This window comes from Mytilus trossulus, chromosome 10, assembly GCF_036588685.1.
Source record: "Mytilus trossulus isolate FHL-02 chromosome 10, PNRI_Mtr1.1.1.hap1, whole genome shotgun sequence".
Classification (NCBI taxonomy): domain Eukaryota; kingdom Metazoa; phylum Mollusca; class Bivalvia; order Mytilida; family Mytilidae; genus Mytilus; species Mytilus trossulus.
Window position 1 is genome coordinate 51,896,455 of NC_086382.1, and position 23,233 is coordinate 51,919,687.

Here is a 23,233-nt window from a genome sequence, read left to right on the forward strand (position 1 = left end):
CTAAATTTAGTTCTGTATTCTATGATGAGTTTATTGATAGATTGTAAAAAGTATTTAAAAAAAGAATTTTTCCATTTTATATATTCGGTTTCTCATAAAAATCACACGAGTAAAATCACTTGGATATTCTATAAAATTGACAACCGCGGCTTAATATCGAGATTCAATTAGTGTGTTTCATATAAACCTGAGTTTTGGTACCACAATAAAAAGACAAGTTGGTATATGTCAATGAGGTAACAACAAAAGGCAATAGAACTTGAAAAGACACCAAAAGGGTAGCATATTAGGGCGGCCATATCATAAACCGAACTACAGACTTAATCTTTACGAGTCCATTTGGTATGAAAACATTGAACAGATTGTCAAAAATTCTGTAAGAATCCTCTTTTTTCAACAATACATTTAGGTATGAACACCTACATATATTCACGAAATTACTGATTTAGTATAAGCCCATTTACATATGGCATGGTATAACAAGTTTTATTAGCATTTACATTACCAACTTATTATTCAATAAATAAAAACGTGAAGTGATGATCGTGGCCTTTTAAAATTAAAGTTCTAAACCTAGCGATAAACTTTACTTCAAAAGATATTGTGGCGCCAAAAAATAAGTTTTATAAAAGTTATGCCCTTGAAAATATAAATAAAACAACATTGTTATCGATCTCATTCCTACGTGTCTTGTAATATACTTTTTTGTTTAAGTTTTGCCCTTTGACAAAAACAAATGTGTGCAACGCAGAGGACATAAGAACCCGTCCAATCTGTTTATCAATATGTAATAATTTTCAGGAAAAAAAAAATCTCAGAGTATTTGTGATGACCAAAGTGTTTATTTAATATCGTTACTTTTTCTATAGCTTTATACAAGTGCTCAACTTCATAAAACTATTATTTCTACCTTAGATCAACAAATATTTTCAAATTGTTTTAATAAACTCAATTACTCTTGAGATGATATAAATATCAAGTTAATAATAAACAGATGGTCAATGGCATTATGTTTTTAAAATCTAACGAGAATAAATCTAAAGGGTAGTTAATAAAACTCAAGGTTAATGAAAACTCATTGCACTGCTGTGTCATGGTTATAAATTAAAAATTACTATATATGGACGCGTGATTATTTGTTTTACAGAGAATTAAACAAGGCTTGCAATATTTAGAATTCCTTGTAGTGATTATAAGAAACTGTTAACACTACTGTAACAAACATTCGGATGAGTAGTACCTATATGAATATGTTCATAATTGTTAACTTTTCATGCATTGTAACTTGGATGAAGAATTTTCTCATTAACACTCATATTTCACCTTCTTATTTTTACTTAAAAAACAAAAACTGTTATTCCTTCAACTATTAGGTTAAACTGTTAAAGTTTCAGCTGCAATAAACGGAAGGGAAATTCACAAAATGTGTTAACAGAAACTTGTACATACTTCAAAGTGGTCAACTAAAAATAACCACGCAACAAAAGAGTAGGTCCGGTAAGGTCCCTTTTTGGCCCAAAAATATAGCAGTTTTACAAAGTTGCTAAAACAATGCACATATATGGGGTTGTAGTACCATTAAGTCATGCTAAATTACTGAAATCTTCAAAATTCTATCATTTTAGTTAAATTTTGGACCGTTTCCGTGTAAAACGAAAGTGGCCGCATTCGTGTTCATCCTTAATATTGCAATGTAAGTTGTATTTTATGATAATACATAACATATATAAAGGTTGTGGATGAACATGGATGCGGCCACTCTTTTATTTTTGACAAAAAAACACCTGAAAAGTGACGTTTTTTTGCATATTTGAGATCGGATCGTTTTAATGTCTTAATCAGTTAAAATCTTTCACATAAACTAATTGAATCAAGTGAAATAGACACTTAAGTGTTTAAAAAGTGATCAAAATCTTTTGTCAGATGAAACTGAAATTTGAGGCCAAAATGAGTCCTTCCCGGACCTAATCCTTTCCTTATATGGGCATTCATCAACGATGAAATGTGATGAGGTGAACAAAACACGCATGATATCCGAGTTGTTGTACCAGTATTAAGATATTCATAAATATTATATAAGGTAAGCTATATTGACCGAAAGCTATTCTGAAGTCTTGTCAATAACCGATTGTTATGAAAATATAGTCGGTGTTGGTGATGTGTATACACCATATAAGAAAAAGTCACTTTTGCCTTTGTGGATATACATAGAATATAACCAATGGGTATTTGTATCTTGTTCTTTTAATAAAATTAAAATTGCACTCAGTTTCCCTGTTTATGATCAAATAGACAGTATTATTTTTTAATGCATAATTTCAATATAGCATCCGCCTTCTAGAGTAAAGTGTTGGTTAAAAAAGCAATGTCGTATAGATGTAGGTGTGTCTTGTCGCTACAAAACTAAACGTCTGTCGATGATGGTTTGTTGCTTAAATCTTCATTTAAACAATAGAAGTTGTTATCCAAGTTTTGCCATTCTTTGTATGTGTAAAATATCCATGTCAAATTCTTCTACCAGATAGGGCAAATAAAACTGAAAATCAATTATCAGTTAGATTATTTACCGGATTTGTAACAACTTAAGCAACACGATGGGTGCCACATATGGAGCAGGATCTGCGTACCCTCCCGGGGCACCTGAGATCACCCCTAGTTTTTGGTGGGGTTCGTGTTGCTAAGTCTTTATTTTTCTGTGATGTGTCTTCTGTGCTGTTGTTTGTTTGTTTGTATTTCTATTTTTAGCCATGTCGCTGTTAGTTTATTTTTGATCTGTGAGTTGGACTATCCCTCTGTTATCTTTCGTCTCTCTTTTATCAGGAAATCTAATTTTTATGAAGAATTGTATTTTAAACGCCCTAAGGCATACGTGTCTTGTAGGATTGTTCGTGAAATTATAGCCAATATTTATATGAGCTATGTCGATCGAATATAAGTGTCGCCAAAATCAATTAAACAGTTATAAATCTTGAAAATATCATTTATATATAATATTGAATTGAAGGCATTTTCAAGTGTACAATTTAGGTAATATTATTTTTAAATACATATTTGCACTTTTAAATTGGGTGAGTTCAAAATCATCGCCAATCTTTAACTTTTGCAGGAGTAATACCTTTTTGAAATATGATTTATATTAACATTTTTAATAAGCAAACTCACTACTAAATTTCTTGGCGAATTTTATGAAGTGTAAATCAAATACTCATATCAGCAAAGTCTTGGAAGAGCGTTGACAAATTAATGCTTACATGACTCATACCAGTTGGAATCCGACATTTATGAAATAGTTAAACTTGTATTTTATATTTCGCAATGCATTGTATAAAATAATTTCTCTAATTGATGTTGACTTAAAATCTCAGGTTTTAGTATATCAATAGTGCTATTTTGACTTAAAATACGGGAATTGTTTTCAGGGAAAATATCTCAATTCACAAGATGCGTAAGCCAGCATAACAAGTTGTTTATTGTAATGATGTCAATTATTGAAATTCATTTTACGTCCGATAATAAGGAAACCACATATGTTAGGTGCTTAATTTAATCAAGATAACTGAACGTTTTACAATTCGGTTTTATACGGTATTGTTACTTTTTCTAAGGTTTTATATGATAACCTAATATCATAAAAATATTGTTTACGATGTAGAGCAACACATGTTTTAGAATTGTCCCAATAAATTGAAATAATCTGAAGTTATTATAAATCCACTTAGAGTTAACGAAAAACATATTTTCAATGGCATTTTATTGTGAAAGTTGTAAATAATAAATATGAAGGATAGTGCATAAACCTCAAGGTCAATGTCAAGTTATTATCAGTGTATTACGGTAAATTGCAAATTACTTTATAAGGACTCATGATGAATTGTTGTGAAGAGGATTTCTCACAAGTCTTGTGACAAAATAGACGCATCAAGTATGATGTTATGTGGAACTTTGCGGCAACCGTACGACTTTGGTCTAAACAATTGCAATATCAGACTAGCTTCACTGTTTTACCTTTTTTGTTTGTTTGGAGTTGTGGTTTTTTGTTATGCAGATACTGATTTTGTTACTAGAATGGGCATCCCATCTCCTTGTTTTCTATTAATAGTATTTCTTAAAATACGAGTGTTATAATTCCTTGAATTAGAAGCCGCAATAAACAAGAATAGAAAAGGAAAAAGTATTTTGGTCTAGGATTTTGTCTCCCTCAGTTTTAGTTTGTTACCCCGATTTTGTTTTTTGTCCATGGATTTATGAGTTTTGAACAGCGGTATACTACTGTTGCCTTTATTTATAGAAATTAACCTAATCTCAAAGAGGTCTACTGCGCGTGTAAAATCCAACTAAAATGCAGCGACATTAAAATAGGGACGAAAGATACCAAAGAGACCGTCAAATTCATAAATCGAAAATTAAATGACAACGCAATTTATTGATAAAAATGAAAAAGACAAACAGACAAACAATAGTACATATGACACAACATAGAAAACTAAAGAATGAGCAACACGAACCCCACCAAAAACTAGGGGGTCTCAGGTGCTCCGGAATAATAAGCAGATCCTGCTCCACATGTGGCACCCGCCGTGTTGCTCATGTTATAACTAATCCGGTAGATAGTTAAATTCGGTAGGTCGCATTCATGAAAGGGAAGGGGATTGTAGTTACGAAGAAGAAACATATTCGATATCATCTGTGAAACTATAAAATATAAAAAAAAAAAAAAAAAAAAAAAAAAAAAAAAAGAGATATTGTAAAACAACACGTTTAATAATTTTTTGCATCTGAAGCGATTTTCTGGATGTACCTCCATCAGGAACGCTCAAAGCCAAACATTTGAAATCCGAAGATGTATAACCTGTAACCACAACATGTAAAATTTGTTGATAAGCCAAGTTTAGTGGTGCATGATATAACATACATATAAAAACAACGTAAATGTGAAAGTATGAACAAATCTTATTCAAATGAATCGAACTGTGTTATGCTCTTTTATTATAAAAACACATTGCTATAGATAATATTAAAAATACAAATGAACAGTTCGTTGTATAGTTTTCAGTGTAAGTCATATAAATGAAACTTTTTTGAAATTCATATTAACGTTCATCGTCTGGTGTAAAGACGCCCAGGACGTCTCCCAACCAGCATTCACACTTTTGTGAGATTTACAAATACGTAGCCACGTCGATCGGAATGAAGATGAGTTAAGGAAGAAACAATCTTTTGGAGTTAAAAACCCATTTCTAAGCTAGCAATTAAATTTCTTAGTATTGAATCATATTTTCTACCAATTCTGCGGTTAAATATAATCTATATATATATATAGAACAATTTTGGCCTTAGTGTTGATGAATATTTCAAGGATAAAAAAGTAAGTCCATCCATATGTACTGCTGTTGGATTGGCCATAAACGAACTATTTGATTACTCGTTTCTTAAATGAACATAAACATGTATCCAAGTGAGACAAATTGTTTATCGTCTTGTAAATGACATATTTAGAATTTCTCGAGTCGTCCATTAATTGGAAAACGATTAAGAGCATTTGAACGGACATTGCCTATTCGTCATGTAAATTATCCAGACGATATGAAGTGTCCTTGATTATAACAAATGAGATGTTGGTAACCATTTTAAAAACCTTCGACAATATAACAATAAGAATCTCCATACTTCTGCCAAGTTGTAAATAAAAATGCTGAATATAGCTAGACATTTTAATACTACTCTACAATTGTTTCCGAAATCAATTATATACGTATGTTTCTATTCCTGAATTCAATGCCGAACCTTGTAGACAGTTTGAACTTGTTTTATGGTTATTCACAATTTCCAAGGTGAAGTGCAGCATGTAAGGCGTTGCTCTTTTTATTTTGTAGTACTAGTATTTAAGGAGATTTTTATCTTATGAACACAACCGTGATTCTCGTGATTTCCAATAACATGTTTTGTATTTGAAATAAGGATTAAAGTAATTGGCTCTTGAGAGAACCGGCACAATGTTAATAGTTGTAAATTGGAAAAACAAGAATTATATACGAGTTATTGTAATGCATATCATCCAAATCTATTTTGTAAGGTAAGGTATACTGACCGACAGCTCCATCTGGAGGCTGGTCCAAAACCGATTATTGGAAGACTGGAACACAAAGAAGTCCTTCAAAATCAGAAAAGTAAATAAGAAATTGCGAGATACAGGCACAACATTCTACATCTGCTTGTGCTGATATAAAAAAGGATATGTTAAGATTTAAACAATAAAAAACTAGACAGATAAACGGGTACATTATCTGAATTTTTGAATTAAGTAAAATTCATTCATTGAATTTTACTTGTACAATTTTTATCTATAATTTGAATCTTGAAACAAAATCTGTTCCCTATTGTCTTGGTAATAGAAACTTCAGCATATGTCAATCTTTACAGATTATCAAAAGTAAAATACCATTGCTCTATAATTATCCGGTGAGTCTCTTATTTTAAACTGGATTTGGGGGAGGGGTGTCTATATTTCTTACTTCCTTAAATTAATTCTTAACACTTTTCTCATTTCCTTGCATTATTTGCCAGTCATTCTTCATTCTTTATATTTTGGCACCTATTATTCTCTATTTTTTCATTTTTATCTTCGTTATTTTGTATATATTATTATCTAGACTTAAAGGCCTTATATTGATTATAAAAGAGAAAGACACCCGAGGGAAAAAGTATTATACTAAGACATTCGTTATTTCATCCAAATCATTAGAAATGTACAGCTGTTGAAACGTTATTCTTCATTATCTAAATCACCAACATATGTTCCGTTTACAGTGATCTTCGCATATGACATTTTACGTATAAAAGAAAAACAAAAACAAAGATGCATTCAACAGCTTCCATGATTGTGTAAAAAGGTTCATCGGGTAATAAAACTAACCTTATTTGTTGCATTAAGCTCGACACCAAAGACCAAAGATAATTAGCAGCCATCGAATGAATTAGTATTTGTTTCCGATTTAACAATATGAAATCAATGCAAGAGTTCAGGGTTATGAAAGAGTTGATTTCATGGTGCATTTTGAATAAAGGCAACAGTATTATACCGATGTTCAAAAGTCATACAATCGATGACAAATTGGTATTTATGGATACACGAACCCACAAATATAGACTGGAATATTGAGGTATAAATACAAACTTGAAAATCTTTTTTTATATCTTATTATTTCTATTATTTTACACACTTTTATCGATGCATTAATTTTAATAACTGTACAATATGTCGTGTACCGCCATTCACAGAACTACATTTGCTAGGTTAATCCAACAGTCTTGAATTGCAGACTTTGCTGTACCTAGTTTCTGTTCACCCCTCTTTATAGTAGAGTTACTTATATGTCCTACAGCTTTTATGTACAATATAAAAACGGGTTAATATTTTATTTAGAAGTCTTATGTTGTTTTCAATATCATGGTATTTTCCTGGCTTCTAGTTTTAACTTTATACTTTGTCTTTTACGTAATACTTATCTTATTGACCAATACTTTTTTTAGATCAAGATAATCGTTGAGACGAATGTTACCAGAGACGTCGCTGTTATTCTTGACATGTTTGTATGACCTGACACTGATCTGATTGATTTAAGAACTTTATCTGTATGTTGTCCACTAATAATGTCCTTCAAGAACGTTTATCACCACCAATAAAACCTCTGAGTAAGATGAGCAATCAAATATTTGTAGCAAGTTAGATTAGAACGATAATCAAAATGTCAAAATAATTATATGGACGTTCTGTGGTTATTGCACACACAAGTTTTGATGTTTAAACATTAAACAGTCAGACCTGTTAATGAGATCTGGATAATTCAGTGCAGCTAAAAAATTGTTACGTATAACGTTGAAGCAAGTTCGAAATGAAAAGACATCTAAAAGCTTATAAACAATTTGCAAAGACAGATACGCGTCAATATAAACAATTCTAGCTTTTAATGCTCAATCATAACTACGCGGCAGTTCATGCGCGACAGCTATAACTATTTGAAATAATGATATTGTAAGCTAAGCGAGATTGCATTGTATTAAGTTGTTATAGAAAACAGGAACAACATTTAGGATATCTTTTCCTCTGTATTGTTTGAATGGATATCATTCAATTCGATGTAATAAAACATAAAAAAAGAGAAACAACAGAATCATTGCATGGTCATAGTTGTGTGCTAGTTCTAGTGAATACAAAAAAAGTATATAACAAAAAATTGGGATATAATTTTCTCCGTATTGTTTAAATGGATATCGTTCAATTCGATGTAATAAAAAATAAAAAGGGAAACAACAGAATGATTGCATGGTCATAGTTGTGTGCAAGTACTAGTAAATACAAAAAAGGTATATAACAAAAATACAGAACTCAATTAAATATTCAAAAAGAAAATTCCCTTATCAATGGCATAATGAAAAGCGCAAACATATTAAACAATCGGAACACAAATTCTTAATTTGGTACAGGTATCAAAGGTACCAGGATTATAATTTAGTACGTCAGACAAGCGTTTCATCAACATCAGTGACGCTCATATCAAAATATTTATAAATCCAAACAAGTACAATGTTGAAGAGCGTTGAGGATCCAAAATTCTAAAAAGTTGTACATGCATTTTCTTATGTAGCTAGCCAAATATTTCGCTTGTATGACAGTCGCATCAAATTATTAATATTGAAAACGATGTGTGAACAAAACAAACATATATTTTAGATAAAAGTGTCATAACAAAGGCACAGCAGTTAACACTGTGTTATAATCTTTATCACTATAAAAACAAACACATATTCAACGAAGAAGCGCAAAAAGCATACAGACAAACCACATACTAGTAAGAAAAAATGAAAGACAAAAATATAAAAATATTACAATGGCACAATACAAAAAACAGGATGTACATGCACAGAGCCACGTCATATGTACCAAAGAAGTTCAAAAAGCCACAGAGACAAACACATTATCACACATGAAAGAATAGAATACAACAATCACCATAGAATGACATCATAACGACGGGATGCACAAGCACAGAGACTTGCCATGTGTACTATTTGTTATAGCAATTATAATGGTTGTTGGTATTTAAATGTTTTTCTACTTCTATTTCCCAAAAAAATCAAAAATCAAAATGTAGTGGAATTTAATTGTATCATAAGAAACAACGCTGATTTGAAATGTAACCATTATTGTAAAATATTTAAAGACAAGTGACAAAATTAGAAATGTCCCCGTTACAATTGAACATTTTCTATTGAAATCAATATTTGTTTCTTAAATATAGTCAACATGCGATTGTTATAACTTCAGAATCTTTGTATTTATGAAGTAATGAAAGTACAAACGGTTGATGGTCATAGTTTGTACTCTTTGGCAACTATTTGTCTACTCCTTGATATTTAATTGGATTCGGAAAACTGGTCCTACTATCAAAAGTGCACTTAGGTGTGGAAAAGATACTATAATTGACATTACTATTACGAATAATGTCTCAAGATAGCGTTTGTATTAATGGTAAACAATTCTGTTTTGGGAATACTCTGCGGATGAAGCTTCTAGTTTTATATGAAATAACGTGACAAGTTTCTAATTTTTTCTGTTTACTGAAAGATAGTCATGTTCTCAACATAACAATGTCTATCGAATACAACTTTTTGACACATTTTATGTTCGACTATTATGCTAATCATTCCAATTTCTAATCTTGAATTTGTCTACGATGTACCTGTAAACAAAACCAACCAGTTGAAATCTGCATGATTCAAGAACAAATGTCTGTCTGTTTTATGGTAAACAAAAAAATCTGTCTTAGTTAAATCATTTAAATCAAAGTCGTCGCTTCATTCTCCTAATAGATAATGAACAACGTACGTACTATTCTATTTGCATAATTACTTAACCTTCTTTTAAAGAATTTATCTAAAATAGACAGGAGTTTTACGTCGCGTGTTTCATTATGTTTGAATTTGTTATACCTTTGCTTTAATTCAATAATACAAACTTGAAAGAAACAGGCAAAGAAATAGCTTTTTCTCTCCATTAACTATAACTTCAAAATAATTATGGATTCCATTGAGAACTACGCCAGAGCATGGGCTAAGCGAGAAGAAGTTCAACTGGACACTTTGTCAGAATGGGTCAAAACAATCAGGTCTCTGATAAAACGTCGCATTCATAAGTTGAAAAACTGTGTGAATGATCGACCTAAGTCCATTTTCAGTGACAAAGAGGCTGTGAAATGTCTATCATCTCTTCAAGATAAGTATGTTGTTGTTCCTGCGGACAAAGCTTCAAATAATATTGTCTTTGTATGTAAATCATATTACTACGAGTGTCTTATAAAAGAATTAGGAATAAATGAATACTCAGCTAATCCCACATACAAAAACATATCATTTGACAAGGATGAGATTTTGGCGAATCATAAGTCCTTCATGGCTTCTATGAACATTGCATTGAACGACAAATCGGAGGACTTACCTTGTTTGTATTGGATACCTAAACTTCACAAAATTCCGTACAAACAACGGTACATTGCCGGCTCATCTGCGTGTTCTACTAAAGAATTGTCCATTAGACTGACTAAAATTCTGTCCGCAGTTAAAGAGGGTCTTCAGATATACTGTGAAACTGTTTACTCTCGTAGTGGTATTAACCATATGTGGATTCTGAAAAACTCTAAAGAACTTCTTGATAATTTTAAATCTCGGTCTTTTTCTGAAATTAGTTCTATTAAAACTTTTGATTTTTCAACCTTGTATACAACCATTCCCCATGTGAAATTGAAAAACCGTCTAAAAGAAATAATCCACAATGCTTTTCATCATAAAAATGGTAGCATACGCTATAAATTTATCACTTTGGGATACCATAAGGCATATTTTGTTAATAAGGAACAAAAGGGTAAAACATACTACACAGAGGAACAAGTGATCAGTATGCTGGAGTTTCTTATTGACAACATATTTGTTGAATTTGGAGGTAGACTTTTTCAACAAATTGTCGGCATTCCTATGGGAACGAACTGTGCGCCTCTCCTTGCTGACCTTTTCTTATTTTCATATGAATCGGAGTTCCTTCAGACACTTGTCAAAAACAAGAAGATCAAAGAAGCCAGGTTATTTAATTTCACTTTCAGATATATTGATGATGTTCTTTCAATTAACAATCCGAACTTTTCTGATTGGATTCCATTAATATACCCACCAGAACTAGAAATTAAAGAGACCACAGACACGGCTTCCTCCGCCTCATTTTTAGACTTATACCTCGAATTTGACATACACAGTTATCTCAGTACCAGAATCTATGACAAACGAGACGATTTTAATTTTGAAATTATCAATTTCCCCCACCTTAGTAGTAATATACCAACTTCACCTGCATATGGAATATACATTTCCCAACTTATTAGGTATTCAAGAGCTTGCAGCTCCTATTCAGACTTTGTAAAACGTCACCAGTGTCTGAGCAGAAAGTTGATGAACCAAGGGTATGTCAAAGAACGTCTCGTCCTTTTTCTAAAAAAGTTCATCGGAAGATACCAAGATCTTGTTGATAAATATTCCGTATCAACTTCACAAATAATACAAGATGGTCTTGAAGGATAGATTTTGCGTACTGACGTTTGTTATCATCTTAATTACGTATTATAGAATTCTTTTATAAGTCTTTTTTAGATAATCATTTGAAGTGACTCAGTGGTTATGTAAAACCACATACTTTGAACGGCAAAATTATTTCATTGATTGATATTACTTTTAATTAAGGATCTTGAATACCATGAATGACAAAACTATTTTATTCAATAACACTACTTTTTCTGTTTAGTCTGTTTTTCATGATATACATTTGACGTGAAACTGTACTTATGTATCCCGTCATACTTTGAACCACACCATTATTTTATTTATTATTATTACTTTTACTGTTAAGTCTGGTTTTTGTATATCTACTTTACGTGAGTCTGTATTTATGTATGCCGACATACGACAAAATTATTTTTATGTCTACCTGTGCGAATTTCAAACGCGCTATTTTACACCAGTAATGAAAACCTTCTATCATTTATGGGTATACTTTACATAGATAAATTCAGCCGTATTTGACGTGAAACTGTTCTTATGTATCCCGTTATACTTTGAACCACACCATTATTTTATTTATTATATTTACTTTTACTGTTAAGTCTGGTTTTTTGTTATATCAACTTTACGTAAGTCTTCATTTATGTATGCCGTCATACGACAAAATTATTTTTATGTCTACCTGTTCGAATTTCAAACGCGCATTTTTAAACCAGTAATGAAACCTTCTATCATTATGGGTAGACTTTACATAGATAAATTCAGCCGTATAAGAAAAGCAAAATGAGAATGTTAAATTAATGTATGCCTTTTTGTGCTTCTTTGTTACATTTGTTGTTTATGTAGAGATATTAAGATGATAACACAATATTGACTGTTGTACCCCTATTTTTGACATTTGTACTCTTTGAGTATGTTTGTTTTGTTCATGCATCGTTGACAATTTAATGGAATTTGATGCGACTGTCATATAAGTGAGAGGTTTAGCTAGCTATAAAACCAGGTTCAATCCACCATTTTCTACATTAGAAAATGCCTGTACCAAGTCAGGAATATGACAGTTGTTACCCATTCGTTTGATGTGTTTGGACTTTTGATTTTGCCTTTTGATTTTTGATTTTCCTTTTTGAATTTTCCTCGGAGTTCGGTATTTTTGTGTTTTTACTTCTTAACCATTATAATCCAACGAACAGAAATTTGGGATTTGGTGTCTTTGGTTAATACGGGTGTAACACTAATACGGCCAAACACTAATATTTTTACTCTCCTGTTTAATAAGAAATAATATATAAGTCGGCATTGGGACGTTTAATCCAATGCCTCGGGTCAAGATAGTAACATGTTCTCTGTATTGTTTAGAACACATTTTGGTTGTATATTTTAGGCATGGCGCGGTACTGATGCGATACGTCAAAGTGTTGTGGTGTTGTGGTATTTTTTGTTTTTTTTTCTTGTCTTTGATTTTCACGATAAATAAAGGCAACGGTAGTACACCGCTGTTCACAAGTTATAAATCGGTTTGAGAGCAAACGAATCCGGGTTCATACTAAAAACAAGGGAAACACATCAACTATAAGAGGAAAGCAACAAAACAGTAAAAACAGTAAAGTGCATAAAAAACAAACGACAATGCAACATACATAGAAACGAACTATTTGATAACAACTGCCATACTCCTGACTTGGTATAGGACATTTTAAGAAACAATGGTGGTTGAACCTGGGGTTTTTTTGCCAGCCAAACGTTACGCCTTATGACAATGTTAAATATACCGCTAAATGACTACATTTACATGACACGACAGAAATGAAACGATGTTTTCAAAATTCATGTGACCTTTAAGTTACAAGTTTTCAAAATTCATGTGACCTTTAAGTTACATTGTGATTGAATCGTTTGTCTGCTGGCATTTATAAATGGCAAAATAAAACAAACCAAAATTTGTATATTACATTTAAGAAATTTTAAGGGTTTGATATATTTCGTTAATAATCGAAGATAAGTTTTGGTAGGGTCTCTGATCTTGATCTAATATGTATGTCTTTTATCCTTCGCAAGGAACATTCAAGAAGTTTCAATATTTAATTCAAAGTTTTTTCAATTTGAAGTCAGCTTTACTGAATATGATTTAAAACATTTTTTCAATTATAATGCCCAATAATATTAGATATTGGTCAGAGCAACTTTCCTTGTTTATACTTCCCACTCTGGACGATTTCAAGAAAAGTAACTGAATCCTTGTGAGACCCGAAAATAACGTCATATGTTTAATAAATTATAAACGATACACCCAGACCACAATTGGTTCTAGTTTTAGGAACTACATTTCAAGAGATGTGTTTCTTCATAAACAGAATTGATTATTTAAGTGTCCCTTTTTTCAAATATTCACATAAATATGTAAAATTAAGAATATCTATGAAGTTCCTTTCAACAGCAATGCTTAGACTTAATTCTATATTCATTTAGCGATCACTATAGAGTTTTAAAGTTATGAGATTTTCTTTAAGGGTTCCATTCGTTGGCTACATATTTATTTCTATAAAACATCGACAAAATTCCGTAAGAAAGTGCAGATTTAGTAATTGTATTTATGTGTAACGTTTTATATTGATAAATGAGATGAAGGTTTATGTCAAATTATTATTCTATGAATGAAGTAATACTGTTACAAGAAAGATAACGCGGGCATGGTTATAACTTTTACGTGTTATTCGAGAAAAAAGTATTTTGCTACTGATGTACCGTAAAATGTAAAATATATATATTTTTCAAATGTACTGTTATTTTATATTAATAGTTTACAAAAATATCTGCGACTGTTTGACAAACATCTCTCATACTTGGTAGAATTATTCGTCATCATATTCCTATACCGTCATTTATATCTGATTTTTCCGAGGGAAATGAAACTTTGACAATGTTTGTACTATTGCAACAAAAAAACATCATGTGAATAAAATTCCTCTGATATAATTTACAAGAAAGCTTTCAAAAATTAAAAGCATCCACATAATGCTCTTTACTTCGTTCTCTATTTGGCCTTTTAACATTTTTTATTCGAGCGACACTGATTAGTCTTTAGTAGACGAAACGCGCGTCTGGCGTATTTTATTTTATCCTGGTATCTAGAATGGGTTAATTTATATCAAACATACATTTCAAATCCACTGTTTACACGTTTATCTTATAAGTCAGTTAATAATGGCAAAAGAGGAATAACGCATGCATAGAAAAACATTTTACAAATAAATGGAAAAAATAGCTTATTTTTCTAAAATAATTCGGCTAGTTTTTTTAAAACTGTACTGTTAACTTAATAATACTCTGAAAAACGGTATATGTAACTTTTATACTCCAAAGAAAGAATTAAAACAAAATGCAATTTAGATCTAAAAATGTTAATAAACTGTATGTTTAAAGCAGTCGAAAACATGCATTTTTTCACTTCAATAGCGTTTTCTATTAAATCCGTTCACAGAACGTTAATGGCATCTCTGGGATTATAATTGCTACATAAATTCGTCTGCCGCTTTCTGGATTGTTCTAAAAACTTAAATTACAAAAATATTGAACTCAGAGGAAAATTCAAATCTGAAAGACCCTAATCAAATGGCAAAATCAAAAGTTCAAACACATCAAACGAATGGATAACAACTGTCATACTCCTGACTTGATGCAGGCATTTTCTTTGTAGAAAATGATGAATAACACCGGGTTTTATAGCTAGCTAAACATTTCACTTGTATGACAGTCGCATCAAATTTCATTCTATGGACAACGATGTTTGAACAAAACAAACATGTTAAAAATAGGGGTAAAGCAGTCAATATTGTGTTATAACTTTTATCACTATAAAAACAAACAAAAAAATATGAAACAAAGAAACACAAAAAGGCGTACAGACAAAAAGCAGCGGCAAAAATGAAATACAAAAGTAAGGATTTATTACTGTAGCACAATAACACAATGATGAGATGTTTAAGTACAGAGCACCGAGTCGTATGTAAATGCACTATATACTAGTACTAGAGTAGATATTTTTGTCAGAAGGCGTCCATTCTTGATAGAATTATTTGTTGTCAAATTCGCACCCCATACCATACCATCAGTTTGATTACACATCATTTCTGAAACTTATAATATTGGTCGCTTATTTTCTTATACAGCACAGTGACTACTCATATGATTTAAACCGTTTGATAGTAAGCACTCATACTACGTAAGATAGTTGATTATCATGTGTAGTTCAAAAATATTATACTGGCATCTGACAGTTTTACGAGAGTTACAGGACAGTGACATGTTTTTTACTATGAACACTATTGTAACACAAATATATATGTTCACCACTCCACATAGACTGTTTGGCAAGGAAGCTCTCCATAGTTGGTACATGTCTATGGCAAGCAGTTTTGCTATTTATTCTTACTTCAAGATATCTCATAAACTTTATAAGATATCTTATATATTTTATGAGATATCTTCTATAGTTTAGGAGATATCTTATATATTTTATGAAATATCTTATATAGTTTATGAGATATCTTAATATCCTGGTACCTTTGATAACTAATTATATAGTTAATGAGATATATTATATAGAGTATAAGATAGCTCATATACTTTTCTTTGTAAGATATCTTCTTAAGTTTAAAGGATATCTTATAAACTTTAGAAGATATCTCATATAGTTTATAAGATATCTTATATAGTTTATAAGATATCTCATATACTTTATAAGATATCTTATATGATTTTCTTTATAAGATATCTCATAAATTATATACTATATCTTTTATACTATATGAGATATATTATACACTGATAAGATATCGTTAAAAATTTAGAAGATATCTTATAAATTATATAAGATATCTTATATAAAAAATATTAATAAGATATCTTATATAAAAAATATTGATAAGATATTTCATATACTTTATAATTATCTTATTAACATTAGAAATTATCTTATAAACTTTACAAGATATCTTATAAAGTATATAAGATATCTTATATAAGCTGTCTTATAAAAATGAAATCATATAAGACATCTTATATATTAAAGGAGATATCTTATATTATATATGAGATATCATAAAATTCCAATAAATAGTGAAACGGCTTGCCGTACATGTCGGATGTTTGTCATCGCGTGTGGTTGACCACTCTGTCTATTTAAATTTGACTTGGGATTGAGATATATTTTATCCTCACCCATCCGATCAGTTTTGGCATCATATTATTTATGTATAAATATAACCACTAATGAGCTCTAGTAATACATTGCATCTATATCTTTGAGTGCGTCGAATAAATCTTAATATCTTGAAAGAAAGTCTTTAGTTTTGAATAAAGTTCAACGAACGTCCGGAAAATGATATATTCATTCCTAAAATTAACAAGTGTGCTTTACCCGTTGGATAAAATTATATCTTACCATAAACATGGTGGTTTATGTAGTTCATATACCCAGGAACATAAACACTGACATACTGTGCCCAGATGAACATCAATAACAGAAGTCCAATCTGAACGATATGAAGAATGTCTATACTGAGTAATGTACTGACGTCTACAACACAAGGAGCAACTATTTATTAACAACTTACAGTTTGTAAAAAAGAGTATATCCAAGGAAGCGAAATCCATTTTTTATGGGACTTGTTCGGTCATTCTTCCATTGAATTGAAAAAAACCTGGGATAGCAACCCAAGCAGAAATAAAAGGTTAACGTGACAATAATTGGGACCAATCAGCCAAAGCATTGTAAACATAGTATAACACCACAGAAAAAGCAGACGACTGAGTAAATTCAAACAAACATTCAAAAAATTATAATAGACCAGGGGCGGATTTAGGCGGTTTAACCAGGGACTTTCTATGATACTAAGAGTCTACTAAGTAACTTAGTAACAGAATCAACGTGTTTACTAATCAACAGACCTACGATTTATTCAAGTTCTATAAATATTTATAATTATATACATCAAAGGAAGGTGTCTGACTGAAACAAAAATGTTTTAGCAGTTAAAGTACAAAAAATTGTTACATTGTATTTGCCGTTTTTATAATCAATTTCTTTGATAATCGAAGTGCCGAATTATGTATACCGTATTACATGCATGGCCCGGATTCCCACAAAATGAAAATAACGTCGTATATGCATCTCATTCTGATTTTAGTGGTTTGTGGTGAACACAGTATATATAAAGTCTGGCACGACCCCCGAAAATCCAAAAAGGAAAAACATATTATGAAAGGATAATTGAAAATCACGGCGAAAAGTGGAAATTTTCGTTTGCAAAATCTGAATTCTAGTATCTAGTATTGGTCATGTGAGCTGATGTGATCTGTCTTGTCTCACTTTGCTCCCGTCGATCCGTCCGTCTATCTGTCAACTCTTTACATTTCCATCGTCCTAATCAAGTTTGTCGAGGATGGTGTTATGGAGTGTTACAGTAATTCTTAAGTGAACCGGTTTAATTTCACATAATTTAAACCATGTTGAATGGCTAAGACACATTGACGATGTGCAAACAAGGGCTTCTTATTCATGTTATTTTTGTGATGTTTCTGTTTTTCTGTTTATCACAACTACCAGCACCAATGTCTTTCAAGTATTGGTTGACAGATATTTATGACCTGATATTGATATATAGACTATTTAGTGCTGGTGTCTTGAGTGTATATTGGTTTGCATAGGAACACAGAATCGAAATAAAATGTTCGCATGATCTTCAGCTTCTGTTTTGGGCTGCAGCTTTATTAACTCTATCATAGATATGCAGAATGAATCTCTTACGTGTAGTGCGAAAGTTATTGGTGTTAGGAGATTGTTGAAGATTTTTCAAGTTTTTAGGAGACCTTGCCATCATAACTGGGAGGTTTTTCGCGGATCAGGAACATATTTGTTTTACATCTGTCCGTCCATGGTATAATAGTGATCGTAGATTGTTGTAAGTTGGATTTAGTGTTTTTCTACTTGAAACTTAATTTCTTGCTGACTGGCCTCACAATAGTTCGAAATACCTACATTGCACCCCTTTAGAAGAATATTTAAAAAAAAAAATAACTTCAAAAATATTTTCGCCTCGCTCGTCTCGGCGAATATAGACATTGCGCCACCCTAATCTGAAATCCTGGATCCGCCCCTGTAGGCGTTGAAGTTAAAGTCTATTAACTCAACATAAATATTAGATGGCAGACGCACGTTTCGTCTACAAAAGACTCATAAATGTGACAAAGACGATAACAAAAACATTATTGTAGTTGATAGTAAATTATCATGGATACCGATAAAACGTTTTTGTAGTTGACATACCGTTGTATGTTATGTTACTTATAACCGTAGACAAACATTGATTTCGATGTATAGTTGCTTAACAAAATGTTGAGTTCTAAGCCCAGTATGTATTAGTATGATTATTGCATAAAATATGGATATTATATTTCCCACCATGACGAATAAGGTTGCAAGGAAAAGCTAATATTACCTTAGCCGTAATTGGCACAACTTTTTTGGAATTATGGATCCTCAATGCTCTTCAACTTTGTATTTGTTTGGTTTATAACTATTTCGATATAAGCGTCACTGATGAGTCTTATGTAAACGAAACGCGCGTCTGGCGTACTAAATTATAATCCTAGTACCTTTGATAACTATTTACACCACTGGGTCGATGCCTCTGCTGGTGGACGTTTCATCCCCTAGGGTATCACCAGCCCAGTAGTCAGCACTTCGGTGTTGACATGAATATCAATTATGTGGTCATTTTTATAAATTGCCTGTTTCAAATCTTTGATTTTTTTCGAAAAACTAAGGATTTTCGTATCCCAGGCATAGATTACCTTAACCGTATTTGGCACAACTTTTTTTGGAATTATGGATCCTCAATGCTCTTCAACTTTGTATTTGTTTGGTTTATAACTATTTCGATATAAGCGTCACTGATGAGTCTTATGTAGACGAAATGCGCGTCTGGCGTACTAAATTATAATCCTGGTACCTTTGATAACCATTTACACCACTGGGTCGATGCCTCTGCTGGTGGACGTTTCGTCCCCGAGGGTATCACCAGCCCAGTAGTCAGCACTTCGGTGTTGACATGAATAACAATTATGTGGTCATTTTTATAAATTTCCTGTTTTCAAAACTTTGAATTTTTCGAAAAACTAAGGATTTTCGTATCCCAGGCATAGATTACCTTAGCCGTATTTGGCACAACTTTTTGGAATTATGGATCCTCAATGCTCTTCAACTTTGTATTTGTTTGGTTTATAACTATTTCGATATGAGCGTCACTGATGAGTCTTATGTAGACGAAACGCGCGTCTGGCGTACTAAATTATAATCCTGGTACCTTTGATAACTATTTACACCACTGGGTCGATGCCTCTGCTGGTGGAAGTTTCGTCCCCGAGGGTATCACCAGCCCAGTAGTCAGCACTTCGGTGTTGACATGAATAACAATTATGTGGTCATTTTTATAAATTTCCTGTTTTCAAAACTTTGAATTTTTCGAAAAACTAAGGATTTTCGTAACCCAGGCATAGATTACCTTAGTCGTATTTGGCACAACTTTTTGGAATTATGGATCCTCAATGCTCTTCAACTTTGTATTTGTTTGGTTTATAACTATTTCGATATGAGCGTCACTGATGAGTCTTATGTAGACGAAACGCGCGTCTGGCGTACTAAATTATAATCCTGGTACCTTTGTTAACTATATACCTATGGGTATGATAATTCGACATTATCAACAAAATGATTATTTGAAACGAAGTAAATAACAATCTATATTTCATTTAATTTATCATTATATGTGCAACACATTGTTGTCATTGCAGCTAATATATGAAATCATAGACATATAATCGATTTTCTTGATTAACCTTCAACTGAAATGCTTAAAGCTAAAATAGTTGAAAGACAATGAGGAATAAACATTACATGAGATATATTACCAGAGCAATATTCAAAAGAATATCCATCTTAGATTAAATTATAAATGCCGTGCCAGACTAAGTGATGAAGCATTGACTGTTGGTCTAGTATCAATTGGGACTAACAGTCATTCAGGATCAGCCAGTTACGGTATCGACCCAGTGCTAGAAAAGTAATTAACACTTTCGATATTTTAAGCATATGGAGCGTTGAGATCATGTTTTTTTCAAATTGAGAGCGCCCATAACATTAAAAACCAAAAATAATAATAAGACTCTCAAATTTCATCGGCTAATTACATATCTTTTCTTGGAAAAACTTTTGATGTAAGCTAGCAGGAAGTCTCGTGTCAAAAGGTAATTATTGTTTCATGTTTCAACTGCTGAAATTTGATACATCGATTAATTTGTGTCATTTGTATTTTTTTTTGGAAGAATATGTGACCAGAAACAGTGCTATCTAGACTTTACCTTTCAGAGATACACTGAAAGTTGAAAAATATGTTTCTAATCATACTGGTTCTTCTGGTATTCAATACAAATTGTTATGGCAATTCTGAAAAGCCTTGTGCTTTAAAGGATCATTTAATCAGAGAGATTGAAAGTAACTTGGTGGAACTTAAGTCTTTGCATGTTCAGACACCCGAATATGGCGGTAAGATAGTTTGTAATCAAGTTGAACGTGCAGCCTAGTACATGTTAAAGTGTTTGTGGTAGCTCTCAATTTGCTAAAATGTATTTAATCATACTCTAAAACGATCGTTTCAGGACATCAAGGTGAAACGTATATTAGATGGGGAAAGTCCAGTTGTCCAAAGAAAGCAACACTGGTTTATGATGGTAATTCTATTTTATAGTTAATTGAAAACACATATCCACAAATTACCTTGTTTTTCTTATATGATCATAAATACTTCATTTCATTCATATATTCATCAATAAAACCACTTATTCAACAATTTCAAAGCATGCAGTTTCTTTATTTTTGTGTTATTCCATTTTAAATCATTATTATATGAATTGAAACCAATCACTATGCATTAATAATACAGTTCTGGAAAGAAATCGAAAGAAATAGGTTTGATAAGAAAATAAAAACGTTGTCACCAAATGATATCAATTAAAATGTGTATTTCAAATCGCGCAGTTCTCATCATCGCCGTGGGTGTGTAAGGTTCATTTAAGATAAGCACTGACGCAGAATTGTTGAAAATATTTTTGTACGAACTTCAAATTTGTAGACTAATACAAGCGTTGTTCTTTCTGTTCATGTTACGATTGTTTGTGAGTAAAATCAGAATAGATTGACAAAATTTGTTTTACATAATACAGAAAATAGTTATCTGGAACATATATTAATTGATACTTGTATTTACTGTTTCTTTTTTAAAATATTGGTGTTGTTTTGTACACGTTTTAGCCGTTTATATATTTCATTTGTTTGATGTCAAATAAGTTGTGCGAATTACATTTATTTTCATTTTTTCACTACTTCAATGATTTGTTATGATATCTTTTTGCAGGGTATGCTGCCGGTAACGATTATAGCATTGCCGGATCAGGTTCAAATTTCCTATGTCTACCAAAGAACCCGGATTGGAAAGAATATACGAGCGGAGCAAATCACGGCACAGGTCGTATATTTGGTGTTGAATATGAAATATTAAACAATAAACCCTATCCAAAGAGTTTCCACAATCAGGACATGCCATGTGCAGTGTGTTTGACAGCTAGCTCTACTGTTCTGATGGTTCCAGGAAAAAATAAATGTCACAAAGGCTGGAATAAAGAATTTTCGGGTTATTTGATGTCGGAAATTACCAGCTCAACCCGTACACCGTCTGAATACATCTGCGTAGACGAGAAGTTGGAGTCCGTTCCAGGTGGTGGGGCTGGTCGAGATCAATCCGTTGTTTATCCAGTAGAAGCTGTATGTGGGAATTTGAAATGTCCCCCGTATGTTGGTGGTAGAGAACTTACGTGTGTTGTCTGTTCCAAGTAAATAGTAAAAAGCAAATAAAATATTAGAATTGTCTTAATAATCTGGTGTGTGATTATTTGTCCTCTCACTATAAACTAATTCAAAGTTAAGTGACTCCATAATGATCATATTTACCCCCATTAAATGTTTAAATGATGTAACAGAAAAGGTCTGCTCCACGTCTCTACTTACATATAGAAGTTGACATTTAGGGTTGATACCTGAACTGTATTCAACAAAGGAGATGATTTCAATTTCACCTTTGTTTACCTTTTATTTCTACGACGAATTATTCCAGCAACAACTGAGGGGCATATATCCCCCATTAATCGGACATGATAGGGGTTGCGTTCCGTATTAAATCGTTTTATAGATATTAACAGGTAAGAAAGGTGCCTACTTTGTTATCTCAGCACCAATACAATCAAAAGATCTTTGAATTAACAAATACCATGGACTTTGTCATTATTGAAATGATGTTTAACATATTATTTTCTAAAATTCACATTTGTGCGAGTCCTTTTAGGATTTATAGCTCCTACAATTACTACGTATTTCTACATCTCTTTCTTTCAAATGTTTGTGTTTGAGCGTTCTTGGTCAAAGGTAAATCCAGAAAAGCCCTTTTAACGAACAGAATTTATAAATTAAATAAAGAATGAAAATAGGGAAGGAGTCAAAGAGACAATAACCCGACCAAAG

At 31.8% G+C, this 23,233-nt stretch overlaps 1 protein-coding gene across 1 annotated transcript; it reads left to right on the forward strand.

The window, feature by feature from the left end:
• The first annotated feature begins 21,029 nt into the window (after positions 1-21,029).
• Positions 21,030-22,552, forward strand: LOC134687993 (short-chain collagen C4-like). Its single transcript, XM_063548459.1, has 3 exons — positions 21,030-21,205; positions 21,319-21,390; positions 22,074-22,552. The coding sequence occupies exons 1-3, from the start codon at positions 21,052-21,054 to the stop codon at positions 22,550-22,552; spliced, it is 705 nt and encodes a 234-aa protein (XP_063404529.1). The 5' UTR covers positions 21,030-21,051.
• The last annotated feature ends 681 nt before the right edge of the window (positions 22,553-23,233 follow it).